We start from the raw sequence: 17,022 nt of genomic DNA, 5'->3' as shown, positions 1-17,022 counted from the left end.
ATTACGTAGCCTTACCTCTTCTGGTGTTCCAGCCACGCCAGTTCTGCTTTAGTCTTGTCTTTGAGCGCTTTCTGGCGAAGACGAAGAAGGGCGGCCTGGTGAGTAGAGCGCATCTCTCCTTCCTGCATGTACTGGCGAACCATCTCCATAGTGAACTTCCAGAAACTGTCCTGACCACTTGAAAACGGGCCACTGACCTCCTGTGTGATGAGCCAATGGACATAATCACGCAAAGCTAAAACACACTGAAGTCAGCGTTGTTCTCTGCTGATCACAAAGTGTCACCTTGTCAGGAGTGCTCTCTTCATCTGATTCATGTCGCTGGCTTCTCTGTCTCTCCAAACTACCACGTCTATGGGCTTCAGAAGGGAGTAGGGAACGAAACGATAATTCTTCAATGCCTTCCTCATTTATAGGACCTGCTGAACTTGCACCTGGGAGATAAGAACCTGATGTTTGTACTTTGGTAAAGTCCATCCATCGTATTACATGAGGGGAACACTGCGGCCATGGTCCATGAATTAGGAATCTAATATCAACTATGCACAAAGCTCCTCTACCTCTATATTCCCCCCCATCAGGAAAAGGGGATTTTGGTCCTACCTGTAAAATCCTTTTTTCTGAATCCATGGTGGACACTGGGACAGTGGGGTGTGGGTGGAGCTTCAGCTACAGGCACCAAGAAGATTGACAATGTTTTTGTGCAGCCCAGGCTCCTCCTCCTCCACGCCCCCTACAGGCTTCAGTTTGTTCAACAGCTTATCCGCAAGGAACAGGAAGAGGAAGAGGAAGAGAAAAGAAAAAAGGAAACCTAGCTACCATGGAAGTGTAAGGTTCCAGAGAGTGACGTATATACCCACTCATTGCAGATTAGTGCGTTAGGGTGGGCGCCCAGTGTCCACCATGGATTCAGAAAAAAGGATTTTACAGGTAGGACCAAAATCCCCTTTTTTCTATCATACCAATGGTGGTCACTGGGACAGTGGGACGTCCCAAAGCTGTCCCTTTACGGGAGGGGACGCACCTGAGCTGCACTGAGGACACGGCGCCCAAAAGCAGAGTCTGCTGAGGCGAACGTGTCGAATTGGTAAAATTTGATAAAAGTATGTGGTGAAGACCAAGTGGCTGCGCGACACAACTGTTCTGCAGAGGCTCCCTGGTGAGCTGCCCAACTAGCCCCAACCGAACGGGTGGAGTGGGCCCTGATGGAAGAAGGGACTGGCTTATTTGAGGATAAATAAGCCTGCTTGATTGTTAACCGCAGCCAGCGAGCCAACGTCTGCTTTGTTGCAGGCCAACCTCGCTTGTTAGCATCATATAAGACAAACAACGTCTCAGTCTTACGAATGCTTTGTGTTCTGGAAACATAAACTTTCAGAGATCTCACAACATCTAGAGAAAAAAGTTCCAAAGAGTCTTCCAACGGAGAAAACGCAGGTACAACAATGTCCTGATTAATATGGAACTTGGACACAACTTTTGGTAGGAACTCCCTACGGGTCCGCAAAACTGCCCTGTCCGGATGGAACACTAAATAAGGAGAAGCATGTGACAGGGCTGATAGGTCTGAAACTCGCCTGGCCGAGGCTATTGCTAACAGAAAAACAACCTTCCATGTTAGCCATCTGAGATCTATCGACTCAAGCGGTTCAAACGGGGGATGTTGTAGAGCCGATAAAACCACGGTTAGATCCCATGGTTGGATTGAGGGGGTAAAGGGGGGCTGAATGTGGAGGACCCCCTGCAGGAATGTACGGACTGCCATCCGTGTGGCCAGTTTCCTTTGGAACAGTATTGAAAGGGCCGACACCTGAACCTTTAAAGAAGATAGTTTGAGGCCTAAAATCGAGGCCTGTTTGTAAAAAGGCCAGGATTCTGGCTAAACTAAACTCCCGCGGGGGGAGGTTTCTTTCAGCGCACCAGCCGAAAAAAGCATTCCATACTCTATAATAGACTCTGGAGGAGGCTGGTTTTCTTGCCGCGATCATGGTCTTAATGACCGGTAAGGAGAACCCTTTTGCTCTTAGAACTTCCGTCTCAAGAGCCATGCCGTCAAGGAGAGGCTGTGCAGGTTGGGGTGAAGGCATGGTCCTTGTGACAGCAAGTCTGGACGGGCTGGTAGAATCCAAGGAGGTTGAATGGACATTTCCTGAAGGTCTGTGTACCAGGCCCTTTGAGGCCAATTGGGAGCCAGAAGAATTGCTGTGGCTTGCTCCTGCTTGAGGCGCCTGATGATTCTTGGAAGAAGGGCTACTGGAGGGAATATGTAAATTAGGGAGAATGGCCATGGGGCTGAGAGCGCATCCACTAGGCAAGCTTGTGGATCTCTGGTGCGAGCCCCGTAACACTGGAGCTTTTTGTTTGATCTCGAGGCCATGAGATCTATTTGTGGGAGTCCCCACCTGGCAACCAGCTCCTGGAAGACTTCTTCGTGGAGAGCCCATTCTCCTGACTGGATGTCTTGCCGACTTAAAAAAATCGGCCTCCCAATTCTGGACCTCGGGAATGTGGACCGCTGATAAGGCCATCAGATGGCGTTCTGCCCAACTGAGGATCGAGGATACCTCCTTCATTGCCGCCGAACTCCTGGTCCCTCCCTGGTGGTTGACATATGCCACCGCTGTGGCATTGTCTGACTGAATCTTCACTGGTCTGGAGTGAACCAGTGGTCCTGCACTCTGTAGAGCCTTGAGGATCGCCCTTAGCTCTAGTATGTTTATAGGGAGTTTTGCTTCTTCCCCTGACCACCGTCCCTGGAAGGAGTGTTCTGACAGGACCGCCCCCCAACCTCTGAGGCTGGCGTCCGTTGTCAGGATCATCCATTGGGGGATGACAAACTGGCGCCCCTTTTGTAGGTTGTGTGGAATAATCCACCAATTTAGGGATAGGCGGGTCTGCCTGGATAGAACAAAGGTCTGTGTTTTCAGATTTGCTCTGGAGCGGTTCCAGTGGCCTAGCATCTCCCTCTGGAGCTGACGGGAGTGGAACTGGGCAAATTCTGCCATGTTGAAGCATGACACCAGCTTTCCTAGGACCTTCATGCATTGATGCACTGAGACCCTGCGCTGTTTCAGAAAGAGCTGTAGAAGATCTCTTAGAGCCACTCTTTTGTCCTCCAGGAGGAAGACCTTTTGGGCCCTGGTGTCTATCAAGGCTCCCAGGTGCACCATCCTTTGAGATGGGGTTGTGGTGGACTTCCTCCAGTTTATGAGCCACCCGTGCCTCTGAAGGAGGGACACTGTGAGCTTGAGATGCCTTTGGAGTGTCTCTTGGGACTGGGCTAAGATCAGGAGGTCCTCCAGATATGGCAACAGACGTACCCCCTGGGTCCTGAGTGCTGATGCCATTACAGCCATGATCTTTGTAAAGATCCTCGGGGCTGTTGATAATCCGAAAGGCAGTGCAACAAACTGGTAGTGGCAGTCCCTGATCGCGAAACGGAGGAAGCGCTGGCTGTCTGCCCTTATTGGCACATGCAGGTAAGCATCCTGGATGTCCAGGGATGCTAGGAAGTCCCCTGGCTCCAGGGCCTGAAGGATGGACCTGAGAGACTCCATCCTGAACCTGGGCACTTTGAGATACTCGTTTAGTCCCTTTAGATTGAGGATGGGTCTGTAAGATCCGTCCGGCTTCCCTACCAGGAACAGGCTTGAGGAGAAACCTGTCCCTCGCTGAGAAGGCGGGACCTGCTGTTAGCAGGGAGCTTACAGAGCCGGACAATGCCCTTGCTTTCTCCGGGTCTAAGGGGGTGCCTGTTGTGAAGAACCGAGCTGGAGGGCGACCCTGAAAGGAGAGGGAGTATCCCTGAGCAATTATGGTGTTCACCCACCTGTCGGTGGATGTGGCTTGCCATATCTCGGCAAATGACAACAGGCGACCGCCCACCGGTAAGCCCTGGTGAGCCGCCTCCCCCTCATGCTGCGGGCTTGTCTGTCTGCTTAGGGGCCTGACGGCGTCCTGCCCAGGACTGCTTTGGCTTGGAGGCCGAAGAGCGCTTTGCAGAGGGCTGAGCTCTCGAAGAGGGCTGACCCCTAGGCCTCCCCTGGGGTCGGAAGGACCGAAAGGACTGGGATCTTGGCTTTGTTGGTGCCGAGGGCAAAAAAGCCGTTTTGGACGTGGCTATTGTGGTTACAATTTTGTCCAACTCGGGGCTAAAAAGGACCTCGCCTGTGAAAGGCAAAGCTTCTAGGGCCCTTTTTGACTCGGAATCAGCGTTCCATGTACGCAGCCAGAGAGCGCGCCGAGCTGCTACTGATGAGGCTGAAATTTTAGAAGACAACGCAGCTGCATCTACTGCTGCCTCCTCTAAATATGTGGCGCCTTCTCTGATTAGGTCCACTGTGGACAGCAATTCAGAGCGCCGGGTACCTGAGGTAATTTGATCCTGCAGGCTGTCTGCCCATGCGCCTATAGCCTTTGCAACCCATGCCGAGGCCATGGCCGGTCTGGCTGAGACTCCTGCATTGGTGAATACTGCCTTGAGGCAGTGTTCAATCTTCCTATCAGTGGGATCTTTAAGAGAAGCCACTGTAGGTATGGGGAGAGTGGTTGCCTTTACCAGGCGAGCCACATGTGCAGCTACCTGCGGAGGAGTCTCCCACTTCTGCCGGTCTGCCTGCGCAAACGGGAAGAAAGAAATAAGGCGTTTGGAAACCAGGAACTTTTTGTTCGGGTGTTGCCATGCTTCTGACAAAACTTCCTCTAAATCTGAATTTGAAGGGAAGATGGCTAATTCCTTCTTCTTTTTGAAGTGAAGGGCGTTAGGCGCTGATGCTTGTGAGTCCTCTATGTTAAGGGACATCCTAACCGCTTTAACTAAAGAATCCACCCTGGTCTGGGTCATTCTTTCCTCCTTATCAGGTTCCTCTATGTCGACATCATCATCTGTGTCGACCATGTCCTGGTCACCTATATCATCACCAGAATCTGAGTTATGGGCTACCACTGGAGCCTGAGCTCTGCGCTTAGGTGGGGCCCTCAAACCTGACTGTAAGGATGCCGACACCTGAACTAAATCCTGAATGGTGGAGGAGAAACCCTGCACCCAGGCAGGTTCAGGCATCACAGCGGGTTGTGGGGGTTGAGCTGACTCCCTGGATGCAGCTAACTGTGAAGCTAACTCTTTCATTGCAGATGAAAGAGTGGAAGCCCAACTGGGCTCCACTGCCTGTGGGACTGAGGGGCCCCCAAGAGGGTCTTGTGCAGAACAGCGCTCACACATACCAGCCTGGTCCTGCACAGAGGAATAATTTTCCTTACATTTTGTACATGTGTACGCATGCAGCTTAGGCGCTTCCCTGACAGGCTTAGCTTTGGAAGGCTTCTGTGACATACTCTCACAGAATCCTCAAACACACTAATGCAATGAAAAAACACAGTGTATACTATCACCCTCTGACACAGAAAAAGGTATTCAGATGGGGGACAGAAAACAAGACACAATACTCTCTGACCAGCGCTAATATAGTGTGGTACAGAGGGCTGCTGAAAAACCTGGTCCTGTAGCGTGTAGAGGAGCAGGAAAACCTGGTGCGCTTCTCCCTCAGTAAAGTCCTGTAATGGCGCTTACTGTACGCTGCGTGGGCGTGGAGAAGCTGAGCTCAGGCGGGAAACAGTGACTGTGCCCGCTCTGAGAGTGGAGGCGGGGAGCTGTGGATCAGACCCGCCTCCCCTGGAACCAACAGTGCCCTGCGCCAAAATGGCGCTCCACAGCGCGGCACCCTGGTGGTCTAGTGGCCGCGCAGAAACAACTGGGTGCCACTGCCAGGGTCACCGGGCTGCACCATGCCCTGGTGACATAGCTGCTAGCGGTGTGCGCCGCGAACGGCTGTCCCTCAGAGAGACCCGCTTACCTGTGGGTGGGCGCAGCTTCCTCCGTGTCGTGAGGAAAAACGGCAGGTCTGGCTATGAAAGTCAGCGTGCCGTTTCCAGCCACAGGGGAGCAGCGCTGCTGACGCAAGCTGTCTCCCAATCTTTGTAGTAAAAAATAAGTTAAAAATGTAATGAAAAGTCTGACAGGGCACGGAGCCCTGTCCCTTGATACCTGTGCCTTGAGGCACCAAGAAAAAACTGAAGCCTGTAGGGGGCGTGGAGGAGGAGGAGCCTGGGCTGCACAAAAACATTGTCAATCTTCTTGGTGCCTGTAGCTGAAGCTCCACCCACACCCCACTGTCCCAGTGACCACCATTGGTATGATAGAAAAACACCATTTATTAACAAACAAAACCCAAAGAAGGGAAGTACAATACGCACACAAAAACAGGGTGACTTCATCTCAGAGGAGGCTGCCAGGTTGGACTCACCAACACCTACTGAATGATTGTACCACAATCTCAGTCTATGTTTCCGAGTACCCGATAAGGAATGCTTTTAAAAAGGTTTATCAATTAAAATTTCAAAGCCAGACACACATTGCGATCTCTGGATCTCAAGCAGAAGTGCTCTAAAACCCCCATACACTGGGGGGAGATTTCAATGGATCGGGCAGATAAATCGGACCACTTCTCATGTTTAGACATTCTGTCCGACATTCTGTTGGACCTCCTGCACATAAGATAAACATTATGTGCAGCCTGGAGCTGGGTGGGGGACGCTGAGAGCTGGCATAGGGGGATACACAGAAGCGGTGGGATGCAGAATTTTTTTTTTTTTTTAATGGGAATTTTTTTCCCTGCAGCTCACCTCCCGGGCTCTCAGAAAACACTGCTGTCCATTTCCCCCAGCCTACGTCCGCTCACCGCTTCTGAGAGTACCCCGCCCGCCACTCTTCATCCCCCCTTCCGGCTCCCAACATGTAACGTGCCAAATCGTGTCAGAGCTCTCCTGGGGCACTGCCGGGGAAATAAGGTCTGACTTGTCCATCGGACAGGATGGCCTAATGTATGGGGACCATTTTGTGGGCCATCCAAACAGACACCATAATGAAAGGACAGCCAACTTGAGTACCAGCTGAAGAAAATAAAAAGATACTTTGTTGAAACTAGGTACCCATATAGAAGGGGTTGAGGAGAAGGAGCTTTCACAATTTAAATTAAAAGCTTAACTCTTAGATCAGCCATTATACTAGACATGGTTGCAGTGTACTGCATGGGGCCTACACACAGGGAGATATGCTGAGCGACACTAGATCGCTGGATATTAAATCGCAGGGCGAGAGAAACGCGCATGGAGCAATGTAGGGTCATTTTCTAAGCGATCTAGTGAGATCATAAGATAAAGCACTGAAATTGCTCTGTGTGTAGGCCCCATAAGTGATAGAAATAGATATAGGGTAATAACAGTCACAAAATGATGGTCGCAGAAGTTGTACTAAGATACACAAGAACAAAACAAAGTTCTTCAAACCTTTATCATCAATAGATAAGCTGCTATCTCCCTTCACTGCACTCGGTTCTGGAGTGGGCAACTCTTCAGAGATACTCTCCCCCAACTCTTTATGGCTCATGGTTTCCTCCTTTATGGATGAAGCTGGCAGACTGTCCTGCTCACTGCTACTACTGCAAAACAACCCAGCAACATGAGGAACACGTTACCTGCAGCACAAGACATACATCACTCACTTCATCCACATACCTGCTGTGCAATCCCTCTTTGAAGCTGGATGCACTGCTTGGAGGTTGGGAAGATGGGGAGGCCGATCTTGAATCTTTTTTCCTGTAAAATAAAGAAATCAAATCATGACAAAGCATACAACAAAATAGACTGAATGTGGTGTAGGATATAGTATTTCCATAGTGTGATGTGCTGTATCTGTAGTCTGAGAGTCCAAATACCTAATCCCATGAGAACGCGACCGTTTCTGTTGGTCACTAGGAGATGTTGTAGCAGGATCGGAGCTGGTTGGAGATAAATGTCCATGTTCTTGCTCCTAACAAAAAAATAAAATGACAAAAAAAATGAGGGAATGGGTTTTTAACTTTGTGCGCCTTTCTTTATGGCACAGAAACAGATGGGAAGCGGTCATCTATTAGAATGAACTTAGGTCTACAGTCATTAGGTCGACCCCACTAGGTCGACTGGCAGGAAGGTCGACATGACTTAAGGTCGAATTTGCATAAAGGTCGACATGAGGAAGGTCGACTGGTCATAAGGTCGACATGGGTTTTTCACTGTTTTTTGAGCCGACATGTGCCGACAGGCGGTATTTCATGCCCTACCATCCACTAGGGCGTGGTGGGAGAATAAAATAGTGTGCCGAGCGCAGCGAGGCACCGTGCCCGAAGCATTGCGAGCGAAGCGAGGGTCCGATTCTCATTGCCAACTGTGTCCATGTCGACTGTGCGAGGGGCGGCGGTACGCGTCCTCCGACCTTTTCATACCCCCACTATCCACGTCGGCGTGGAGTTGAGAATAGAAAGTGTGGCGAGCGCAGCGAGCCCGAAGCGTGGCGAGCCCCACGAGGGGACGCGGATACCTGTGAAGCCTGCGAGGGGACGCGGATACCTGTGAAGGTATCCGTGGGGCTCGCCACGCTTCGGGCTCGGTGGCTCGCTGTGCTCGCCACACTTTCTATTCTCAACTCCACGCCGACGTGGATAGTGGGGGCATGAAAAGGTCGGAGGACGCGTACCGCTGCGCTCGCCACGCTTCGGGTTCACGTTAATTTTGGGTGGGGTGCGAGGTGTGGCGTGGGGGTGCATTTCACATTGTAAGCACCCATTAGGGTTAATCACATAGGGGGCAAAAATCGCGTCGCATCGCATGGTACGCGATGCATGCCATGCGACACGATATAAACATTGCGCGATGCACATTGGGGGTGCCGCTATAATACACAAGTACCGATATGACTTACTCAAGTCATTGGTTACAATTCAAATAGGTTTAACTTGATGGACTAATGTCTTTTTTCAACCTTAATTACTATGTTACTATGTTAAGTCCTCTTTTTTAAACATGACTAAAGGCCCCATACACTAGTGAGATTTGATCCGACTTGACCAGATGATGGATCGGACCGTTAAATCGGACCAAATCTCATATGTTTGACATCCTATGAATCCTATGAATACTATTAGATTGTAGGAGTAAAGTGTTTTACTGCCAGAGATAACCCTGCTTCACAAATACAGTATATTAGCACAGCAAAACTGTATCAAACTGAGGAAGCCGCTGACGGGTTTCACACAGGCAGAGTGCAGACCAGTCTCCTTCTATTCACCGCAATTGCTGCCATTACTGGTGATTCATACAAAATACCTGTGGCTACAGATTTTTCCATTCCAGTCATCCGGAGTGCTTCTCTGGTAAAGAGGGGATGGTATACGCCTGGACATTACCCATTTGAAAGAGAAGAAGTCTCAGGACATTGTAATTATCACACAGCCACTGGAGGGATTATCCTATTTGCGGGACTGGTAAATATAAGGATCACTGCCTGCATAAAGTTTAAAGCCAAATGCCTGACAGTTTGATGCCAATTCCAGCCTCATAGTAGCAGCTATTTATGCCGTTGTGTGTTATATGTTGTTCGTTTTGTGTGTCTGCTTTATTCAGGAATTACTGTGAAGTGCACTTCAAATTATGTATTTTATATATGAATTCTTTTTCTTTTAAAAAATTACTATATAAGACCAAAAATAGTTGATACTGAATATATATTATTATACTGAGTACAGCTGTGCCTCTAATCTGTGCCTGTGAGTTTATGCCACAGGCATCATCCCTATACCAGTTTATCTATATTGGGGTACACATCAAGGGGCTGCAACAGTGCTCAGTACTCATTGCTTTTTATATTTATTTTTATAGTGCTATTCGAACCAGCGCTGCTGTGTGACCTTAGAGCCACAACCTTTTTTCATATTAGCACAGCAACCTAGTTCGGATATATTTTGATTGGTTCAATTTTTTCTTTGTTTAAAAAGATATCTATATATATCCCCACATGTATATAGTGGTTTCTGCAGCTGATCTTTGCTATCCACACATAACAGTTTGTTAGAATAACTGTGATTATTTTCACAAACAACAATTGATACTCAGGTGTTTATGATCATTCAAATCAGTTAATAGTCTGAAAATCGACCCCTCTCATCATTGTTATTAATACATTTCTTCCCCTCCCCACAGCAAAATTTGGTACTTATGTAGTATCTGGGCGTCCGATTTTGTGATTGTATGCCTTACCTTAAGGCATACAATCAGATGCGATGCGATTCGATGTGATTTTGCATAGGATTCAATGTTAAGAAGGTCCTGTTTATTTCCCCACTATCCAAGTGGGCATAGAGTTGATTTTATATAGCGTGGCGAGCGCAGCGAGCCACCGAGCCCGAAGCGTGGCAAGCGAAGCGAGCCCCGCGAGGGGACGCATATTTCTTAAAAAGTATTCTGTGTCCGCTCGCCACAGGTTTATATCCAACTCCATGCCCACTTGGATAGTGGGGAAAGGAAAAGGACCACTTTTTCCCCATTGAATTCTATGTTAAAATGGACTCAGACCATTTTAACATTGAATCCTATGGAAAAATCTTGACCATCGCATCGCATACAATTTGGTCGCATGCGATGCGATGCAATGCGATTTCTAAATCGGACGTCCAGATACTACATAAGTACCCAAAATTTATTTTGTCAGCGGATAGTTTGAGCAGTTGGTGAATGGGTGCACAACTTTTCCACTAAATGTGACCTGGGAGAAGTGCATGAAACAGTAATGGAACATGCTGGACCCAAAAATGTGCCATAATAGGACCTTGATAGAAGGTTGGTAATAGCCTATAAGGAAAGCACTATAGCTTTTTAAAATGTGTAAAATGGATGAGACTTCTGATCGTTACAGCGCTGACATTTACATACATATATATATGTATTTTTTCGATAGAATGTGTTCATAAAACGAATGTTTAAAACCAAAAATATGGTATATGGAGAAATAAAATTGAAATGAAAATAGAAATGTTTTACACAAATAGCGCCTTGTGTGTCGTAAAATGATAAATGCTTCTATTTCTTGCTCACCTCTTGAACCTGATTCTTGTTTTGGGATGCAGATGCGTCAAGGGTTTTCTGGAAGCGATGAAACATTTCTGACTGTGCCTGTATTAAGATACCACCTCTGGTTATTAGACATTTCATGTTACTCACTCAGCAATCAAAATGCTTTACATGTGAACACAAAGATTTAACCATTTGCAGTCTGGTCTAAATGTTTAAATTGTCTAATTTTTTTTTTTCATCCAAAAATGGTCTACATTGAATGTTGAACGACATTAATGTTTTTATTTTAAAGTGGTTCACCACATCGGAGAAGCAATCGAGGCAGATATTTAAATATAACTTTGCGTCCTCATCGTCAGTTCAAACACTGGAGACCCAGTATAAGATACTGTCCCGCTGGTACAGATGTCCATCTATACTACATAAACTAAACAACTCTCTACCAGATCTCTGCTGGAGAGGTGGTCAATCATCGGGCACACCTTTACACATCTGGTGGTCGTGTAAAGATATCCAAGGGTATTGGCGCCAGGTTCACAATATCTCTGAAAAAATCACCAATTCTTCCCTGCCCTTTAGCCCCGAATTCTGCCTATTAAATCTTATGTATACGCCTATCTCCCGATTTAAGAAATCTTTGCTTAGGCACTTAATGAAAGCAGCCAGGGCGGTAATACCTTGCCACTGGAGATCATCAACCCCCCCTCCCCTATCACACTGGTTTAGAAGAATAGACATATATGTCTATGGAGGACCCGACTTCCTTTTTAAAGGACTCCACCCAGAGCTTTACCACTACGTGGTTAAACTGGCTTACTTTTAAAGAATCCCCAGATCACTCCCACCATGCCTCTCGGCTTCCACGGTGTAGAAGTCTCTAGATAAACCCCCCCTTTTTTCTTTTCCCACCCCCGCTTATCCTTCTCCCTCTCCCCCCCCCCCCCTCTTTTCTTTTTCTTCTCTACTCTCTTTTTCTATCTGCTCTCACTATTACGTTTCTTACTTTCTTCTTAAACAATGTACATCTTTCCTTGTTTGGCTAGAAGAGATTACCTTGATATACCAATGTTTGTCTGATAATTATAGTCTCATTATAATTTTGTTTCAGAAATATTGCACACAATTTTTGTAATTGTCCTTTATTGCTGCTCCTCTGAAAGTGCATCGCATTGTAACATTTCAAAGATGTTCTGTACTCTTCTTTAATAAAAATTGATTGCATAAAAAAAAAAAAAAAAGTGGTTCACCATTGGATCTGCAACTATCGACAAGGCTGTTCAGCCTGACTAGACGTTAGAATTGAAAGGGTTAAACAATCACTTGTAAACGTTCAACTATATTGGTCTCACGTATTTCAAGGACATTGAGCAGTGGTGCACCACAACTCTCATGGTGTTCGGTCACTGTCTGGTAAAGTTATCTGAAAAGTTTAGCTGAACAGGTTTCAGTGATATCCAATGATCCATCCAGTTACCTGTGCTGCTTGCTGTCGAGACTCCTCCATCTGTCTCATACTTGCTTGGGTCTCTTGTTCTGCCTGCTGTCTCAGCGCGGCCATGTTTTGCTCATGGCGTTGTTGTTGAGCCTGCAGGAAATACCACAAGTCCATTATGCAGACTATGAGAGCTTAGAGAACATCTAAAATAGGCGAGACAACCGTCTAAAAGGTACTTAAAGAAGATCCATACACAGGGTAAGATTTGGGATGTTTAAGAGGAGTGCATAAGAAACTATGGCTATGCTTTGTCAAATTAACAAGTAGTAGCTAATGTTTACGAATATAACATGGAGTCCTTAACAAAAAGAGTGAACGCAAGGGTAAATGTATGAAGCTTCCAGCAGTGGTATTTATCCCCATAAAGAACATTGGGGCAGAAGTATTAAGCCTTAACAAGAGATAAATACAAGGGTGATCAGGAGAGATAAACGTCCAGCCAATCAGCTCCTTACTGAATTTTTTCAAACACAGCCTGTAACATGGCAGCTAGCAGCTGATTGGCTGGATGCTTATCTCTCCTTATCACCCTTGCATTTATCACTTGTTAAGGCTTAATACTGGGGTAGCCAACCCTAGTCCTCGAGAGCTACCAACAGTGCATGTTTTGCAGGTCTCCTCACAGAATCACAAGTGAGCTAATTAGCTCCACCTGTGGATCTTTTAAAATGTGTCAGTGATTAATGAGTGCAGCAGCTAGGTTGTCTGGAAAATGTGCACTGTTGGTAGCTCTCGTAGGCTAGGGTTGGCTACCGCTGGCTTAATACATCTGCCCCATTATGTGCAAGGTGATAAGGCTCCAACCAATCGGATCCTAACTCAATTTACATACTGGAGCTGACTGGCTGGTCATCATCATCTTGCACAGAACATTTTTCATGGGGATAGTTACCACTTCTCCAAGCTTCATACATTTACCCCACAGGCTGAACATGACCTCAGAGGAACAGACTAAAAAGCAGTAGTGTGAACAATGCACAGTAGCAACCATGTCCCTGAACAAGAGCATGATGCGTACTTATTCTGTAGCAAACAGTGATTTAACCCACACAATACAGAACCGGTTTAGGGTATCTGGGTGTCTAGGTTAACAGTCAAAAGGTCAAACACTATTGGTAGACACATCAACAAATACAACATGCATTAGGTCGACATGGTCAAAAGTTCACCACGAAATAGGTCAACATGGGTTTTTAAAATTTTCGTGACTATGTCAACATAAGTCGGCAGTCACCGGACAGGTGTAACATTTGCGCTCGCCATGCTTCGGGCACGGTGCATCACCACGCTTGGAACACTTATTTTCCCTCACGACTCAAACAAAAAAACTCACGTCTACCTCTTTCTTGTGTCGACCTTTTCACCATGTCGCCCTAATGCATGTCTTCCTTTTTGATGTGTCAACCTTTTGACTGTCGACCATTAGAGGTCATCCTTTTGACTGTTGACCTAGACAATGTTGAACGAATGACCACATCCCGCATAACCAACCTTGCTCCTTTCCCCTTAAGATAGCCGATTATCTAACGCAGGCTGATTAACACAATCAAATACGACTTCAAAGGCCGCGGTTTTACAGTGACATAATCAATATGCACCTTGAGGATCTGGGCTAGTGAAACGGTTTCCTGCTGTGCCAGAGAAATCCCGCGGACACGCTCGACGTCACATATCTGCCGAACAGATTCCTCCATGGCGCCCAGATAGTTCAGTTCGGCAGAAAGGCGTTGTTGCAGGCCAGCAGGAGAATATCGCATCATAGCCCCTGCAATACACAAATTCAATTACCTTGACAGAGCCATAAGCCGTACTTGCACACGTTAGGAAATAATTCTCACCACGTACCTTGTCCAGACCCAGAAATTAAACCTGGTGCTTGGGAACCCATTACTGGATGTCCCGACTGTGGCACTCGTCCGCTTGGATCTTTAAAGCTGTAGGGATGATCCTTTCCAGAGTCTGACAAGAGACTGACCCCACAGAGAGGGGAAAAACAAAATACATTTAAAAACGGTCTACAGTATCTGTAAGCTTGTGAAATTTAATCAGACGCTATTGTGTCTTCACAATAAAACAAGTGTGATACCTTGCAGAGGAGCGAGCTGAAATATTCCCCAGTGTGCTCTCGGAGTCAGAGCCGGACAACCGCTCTCTACCAGGAGTCAGAACCGGAGACGCTTGCTTGCTGCCTTTCTTTTTATGGTCAGAGCCCAATGAGTTTTGATCAACTTTTACAGGCAATGGGGAGTTATCATTTTGCCAGTCCTTTCCTACAGGGGAAACAAGGGGGACGCATTACTAGCTATAATAAACAACTCCCAAACTTACACGAAATTATCAATACAACTACTATACACAGAAAAGGGGTCCGAACTTGTAACTTACGCTTTGAGCTTCCTCTCTGAGATGAAACTGATAAAGGAGATGAGGCAGCTGAGGGGGTTTGTGATGAATGAGACGATGCGCCCTCACTTCTGGATTTGAAAACAGGTAGTTCCTCCTTGGTACTGGAAGCATTGCTATCCAAGCTGCATATTAAAGAAAGCAATAGTTAAATGGGTTATAGCAGACTAAAGGGTAGATGTATGAAGCAGTGATAAGGGAGGAGAAGTGATAAAGTGCCTGGTACTTTATTACCAACCAATCAGCTCCTAACTGTCCCCTTTTAAACCCAGCCTGTAACATAGCAGTCAGGAACTGATTGGCTGGTGATAAAGTAGAGAAAGAGGAAAGTGTTGCTGGACGCACTCATTGGGGGAAAGGAAAAACATTATTCTATTAGTAATAATAAAAAAAACATTTTTTTTTTTTTATGATTTAGAACTCAATTGGGGGGGGGGGGCTGGGTGTCCCACAAGCCTTTAATGTGCACTGGCAATTAGGGCATACCCCCTAGCTTAGGAGAAAAATGTAAGGTTAAAATCAAAAACTGACAAGACGACTGTACATGTAAGTGCTCAGAATAATAAAGAGTGATATAAAGATTAAAAATGTACGACTGGACTGTATGATGCCTATTTTATTCATTAAGAATACCGCTGCTAATTGGAAGGACACCAGGTATTCCGAAATCCCACTTCTATTTTGCGCTCAGATATGCAGGAAATGGAAAGTCATTTACCTGTGGTGTTGTGCCTTGTGTACATAAAGGCAAATAATTTTCACGCAATTGGCAACCACTTTAAAATATGAGGAGCTTGTAATTTGATTATACTGATCTTCTGTTATTTTCCTCACTATTAAGTTATATGGATAGAAAGTATCAGACTTATAGCAACATTTTCCTATACGATTTGCAACCAGCCCAGAACTTATTTGATATTGTATGTTCAATGTTATACCAGCTCGTTAAATTGTATATCTGACTTCAATGTGTGGTATGATATTGCAGTCATAGGCTGTCCTATGCTGCCCTCTTGTGATCCAGTTCTCTGGTAATAGTGGAATTCACTTTCAGCAATGGGTACCCAATAAGATTAGTATCAATATCATACACTGCCCTGTGCTACCCTTTTATAGTGTGAGTGTACAGTTGTAATTTTATTCATTCCTAATGGGTTCAGCACAATGTCTGAATAATGATTCAGCAATAGGTACACAGTGAAATTAGCATCAATATAATAAGCTGCCTTGTGCTGCCTTATTTTAATGTAGATTTGTAATCATTATTTTATTCACTCCTATTGGGTCCAGCACAATGTGTGAATATTGATGGTTTGACAGACTGCCCTCTAGTGAACCAAATATGCAATTATAGTTGGATTCACTTTTGCTGATATCGGTATTGTGTGTAGTTTGTATTCAATCAGTAATAGCATAAACGGACTTATGCTGCCTTCTTGTGACCCAACTGTATAATAGTAGTTGGGTTTACTTTTTTAGTCAGCACAGTGTGAGATCACTGTGATATCAGGCTTAAAGCAGTTTTATTTGGTATGGATGGGCTGTAACCTTGAGTGTCGACTTCACTCCCTCACCAAAAGCTAAACATTTATACCCCTTTTACACCAAAACGCCGGGTCGCACCCGGCTTTTTTAGACCCAGGTTCAAGCCGGGTGCGACCCGGCGTTTAGTGCCATTTACACCGGGCGGACAGCCCGACCCGCACCCGCGCCCGCCCCCCCCCCGGAGCTTGGAGATGACAGCGCGATGTCATCTCCAAGCGCCAATCACCGCCGCGCGCCGCCACCGGACCGGAACGCTGCTGGGGGCAGCCCAGCACTAAGGTAAGCTGCTAGGCTGCCTCCACTCCCCGCGCACACTCCCCCCGCCGTCGCACAGGAGGTGAATGGATGCCGCACACAGGCATCCGTTCACCTCCCTCCCCCGCTGCTGCTGTCTGCAGACAGCAGCGCCGGCTGTCAGTGACTGTCAGGCTGACAACCCTTCCAACCTGCGGACGCTGCGGTCCGCAGGTTGGATGTTCCCCATTCATGTAAATGGGAGCCGGGTCATCTGACCCGGCGTTCCCATTTACACCGCCCTCTACCCAGGTCCTAGCCGTGTTCTACCCAGGTCAGGACCTGGGTAGAAGTCCCGTGTAAAGGGACACGGCGTTAGGGATTTACACCGCCAAAGATCCGGG

The 17,022-nt window shown here is 46.8% G+C and overlaps 1 protein-coding gene across 6 annotated transcripts in view; it reads right to left on the bottom strand.

Moving 5' to 3' along the window:
* The window catches only part of CEP350 (centrosomal protein 350), a 70,798-nt gene that overhangs the window by 18,119 nt on the left and 35,657 nt on the right, over positions 1-17,022 (bottom strand). For all 6 annotated transcript variants that reach the window (XM_083157167.1, XM_083157169.1, XM_083157170.1 and 3 more), the window contains 11 exons: positions 14,822-14,964; positions 14,523-14,706; positions 14,282-14,406; positions 14,035-14,201; positions 12,416-12,526; positions 10,963-11,040; positions 7,773-7,867; positions 7,573-7,653; positions 7,345-7,496; positions 286-434; positions 16-200 (listed from right to left, as the gene is read on the bottom strand). In XM_083157167.1, coding sequence (XP_083013293.1) covers positions 16-200; positions 286-434; positions 7,345-7,496; positions 7,573-7,653; positions 7,773-7,867; positions 10,963-11,040; positions 12,416-12,526; positions 14,035-14,201; positions 14,282-14,406; positions 14,523-14,706; positions 14,822-14,964 — 1,470 coding nt within the window. The remainder of the gene's footprint in view (positions 1-15; positions 201-285; positions 435-7,344; positions 7,497-7,572; positions 7,654-7,772; positions 7,868-10,962; positions 11,041-12,415; positions 12,527-14,034; positions 14,202-14,281; positions 14,407-14,522; positions 14,707-14,821; positions 14,965-17,022) is intronic.

Source organism: Crinia signifera, chromosome 8, assembly GCF_055691185.1.
Source record: "Crinia signifera chromosome 8, ASM5569118v1, whole genome shotgun sequence".
Classification (NCBI taxonomy): Eukaryota; Metazoa; Chordata; class Amphibia; order Anura; family Myobatrachidae; genus Crinia; species Crinia signifera.
The sequence above is the reverse complement of the archived record's forward strand: the minus strand, read 5'-3'. Positions and strand labels throughout refer to the sequence as shown.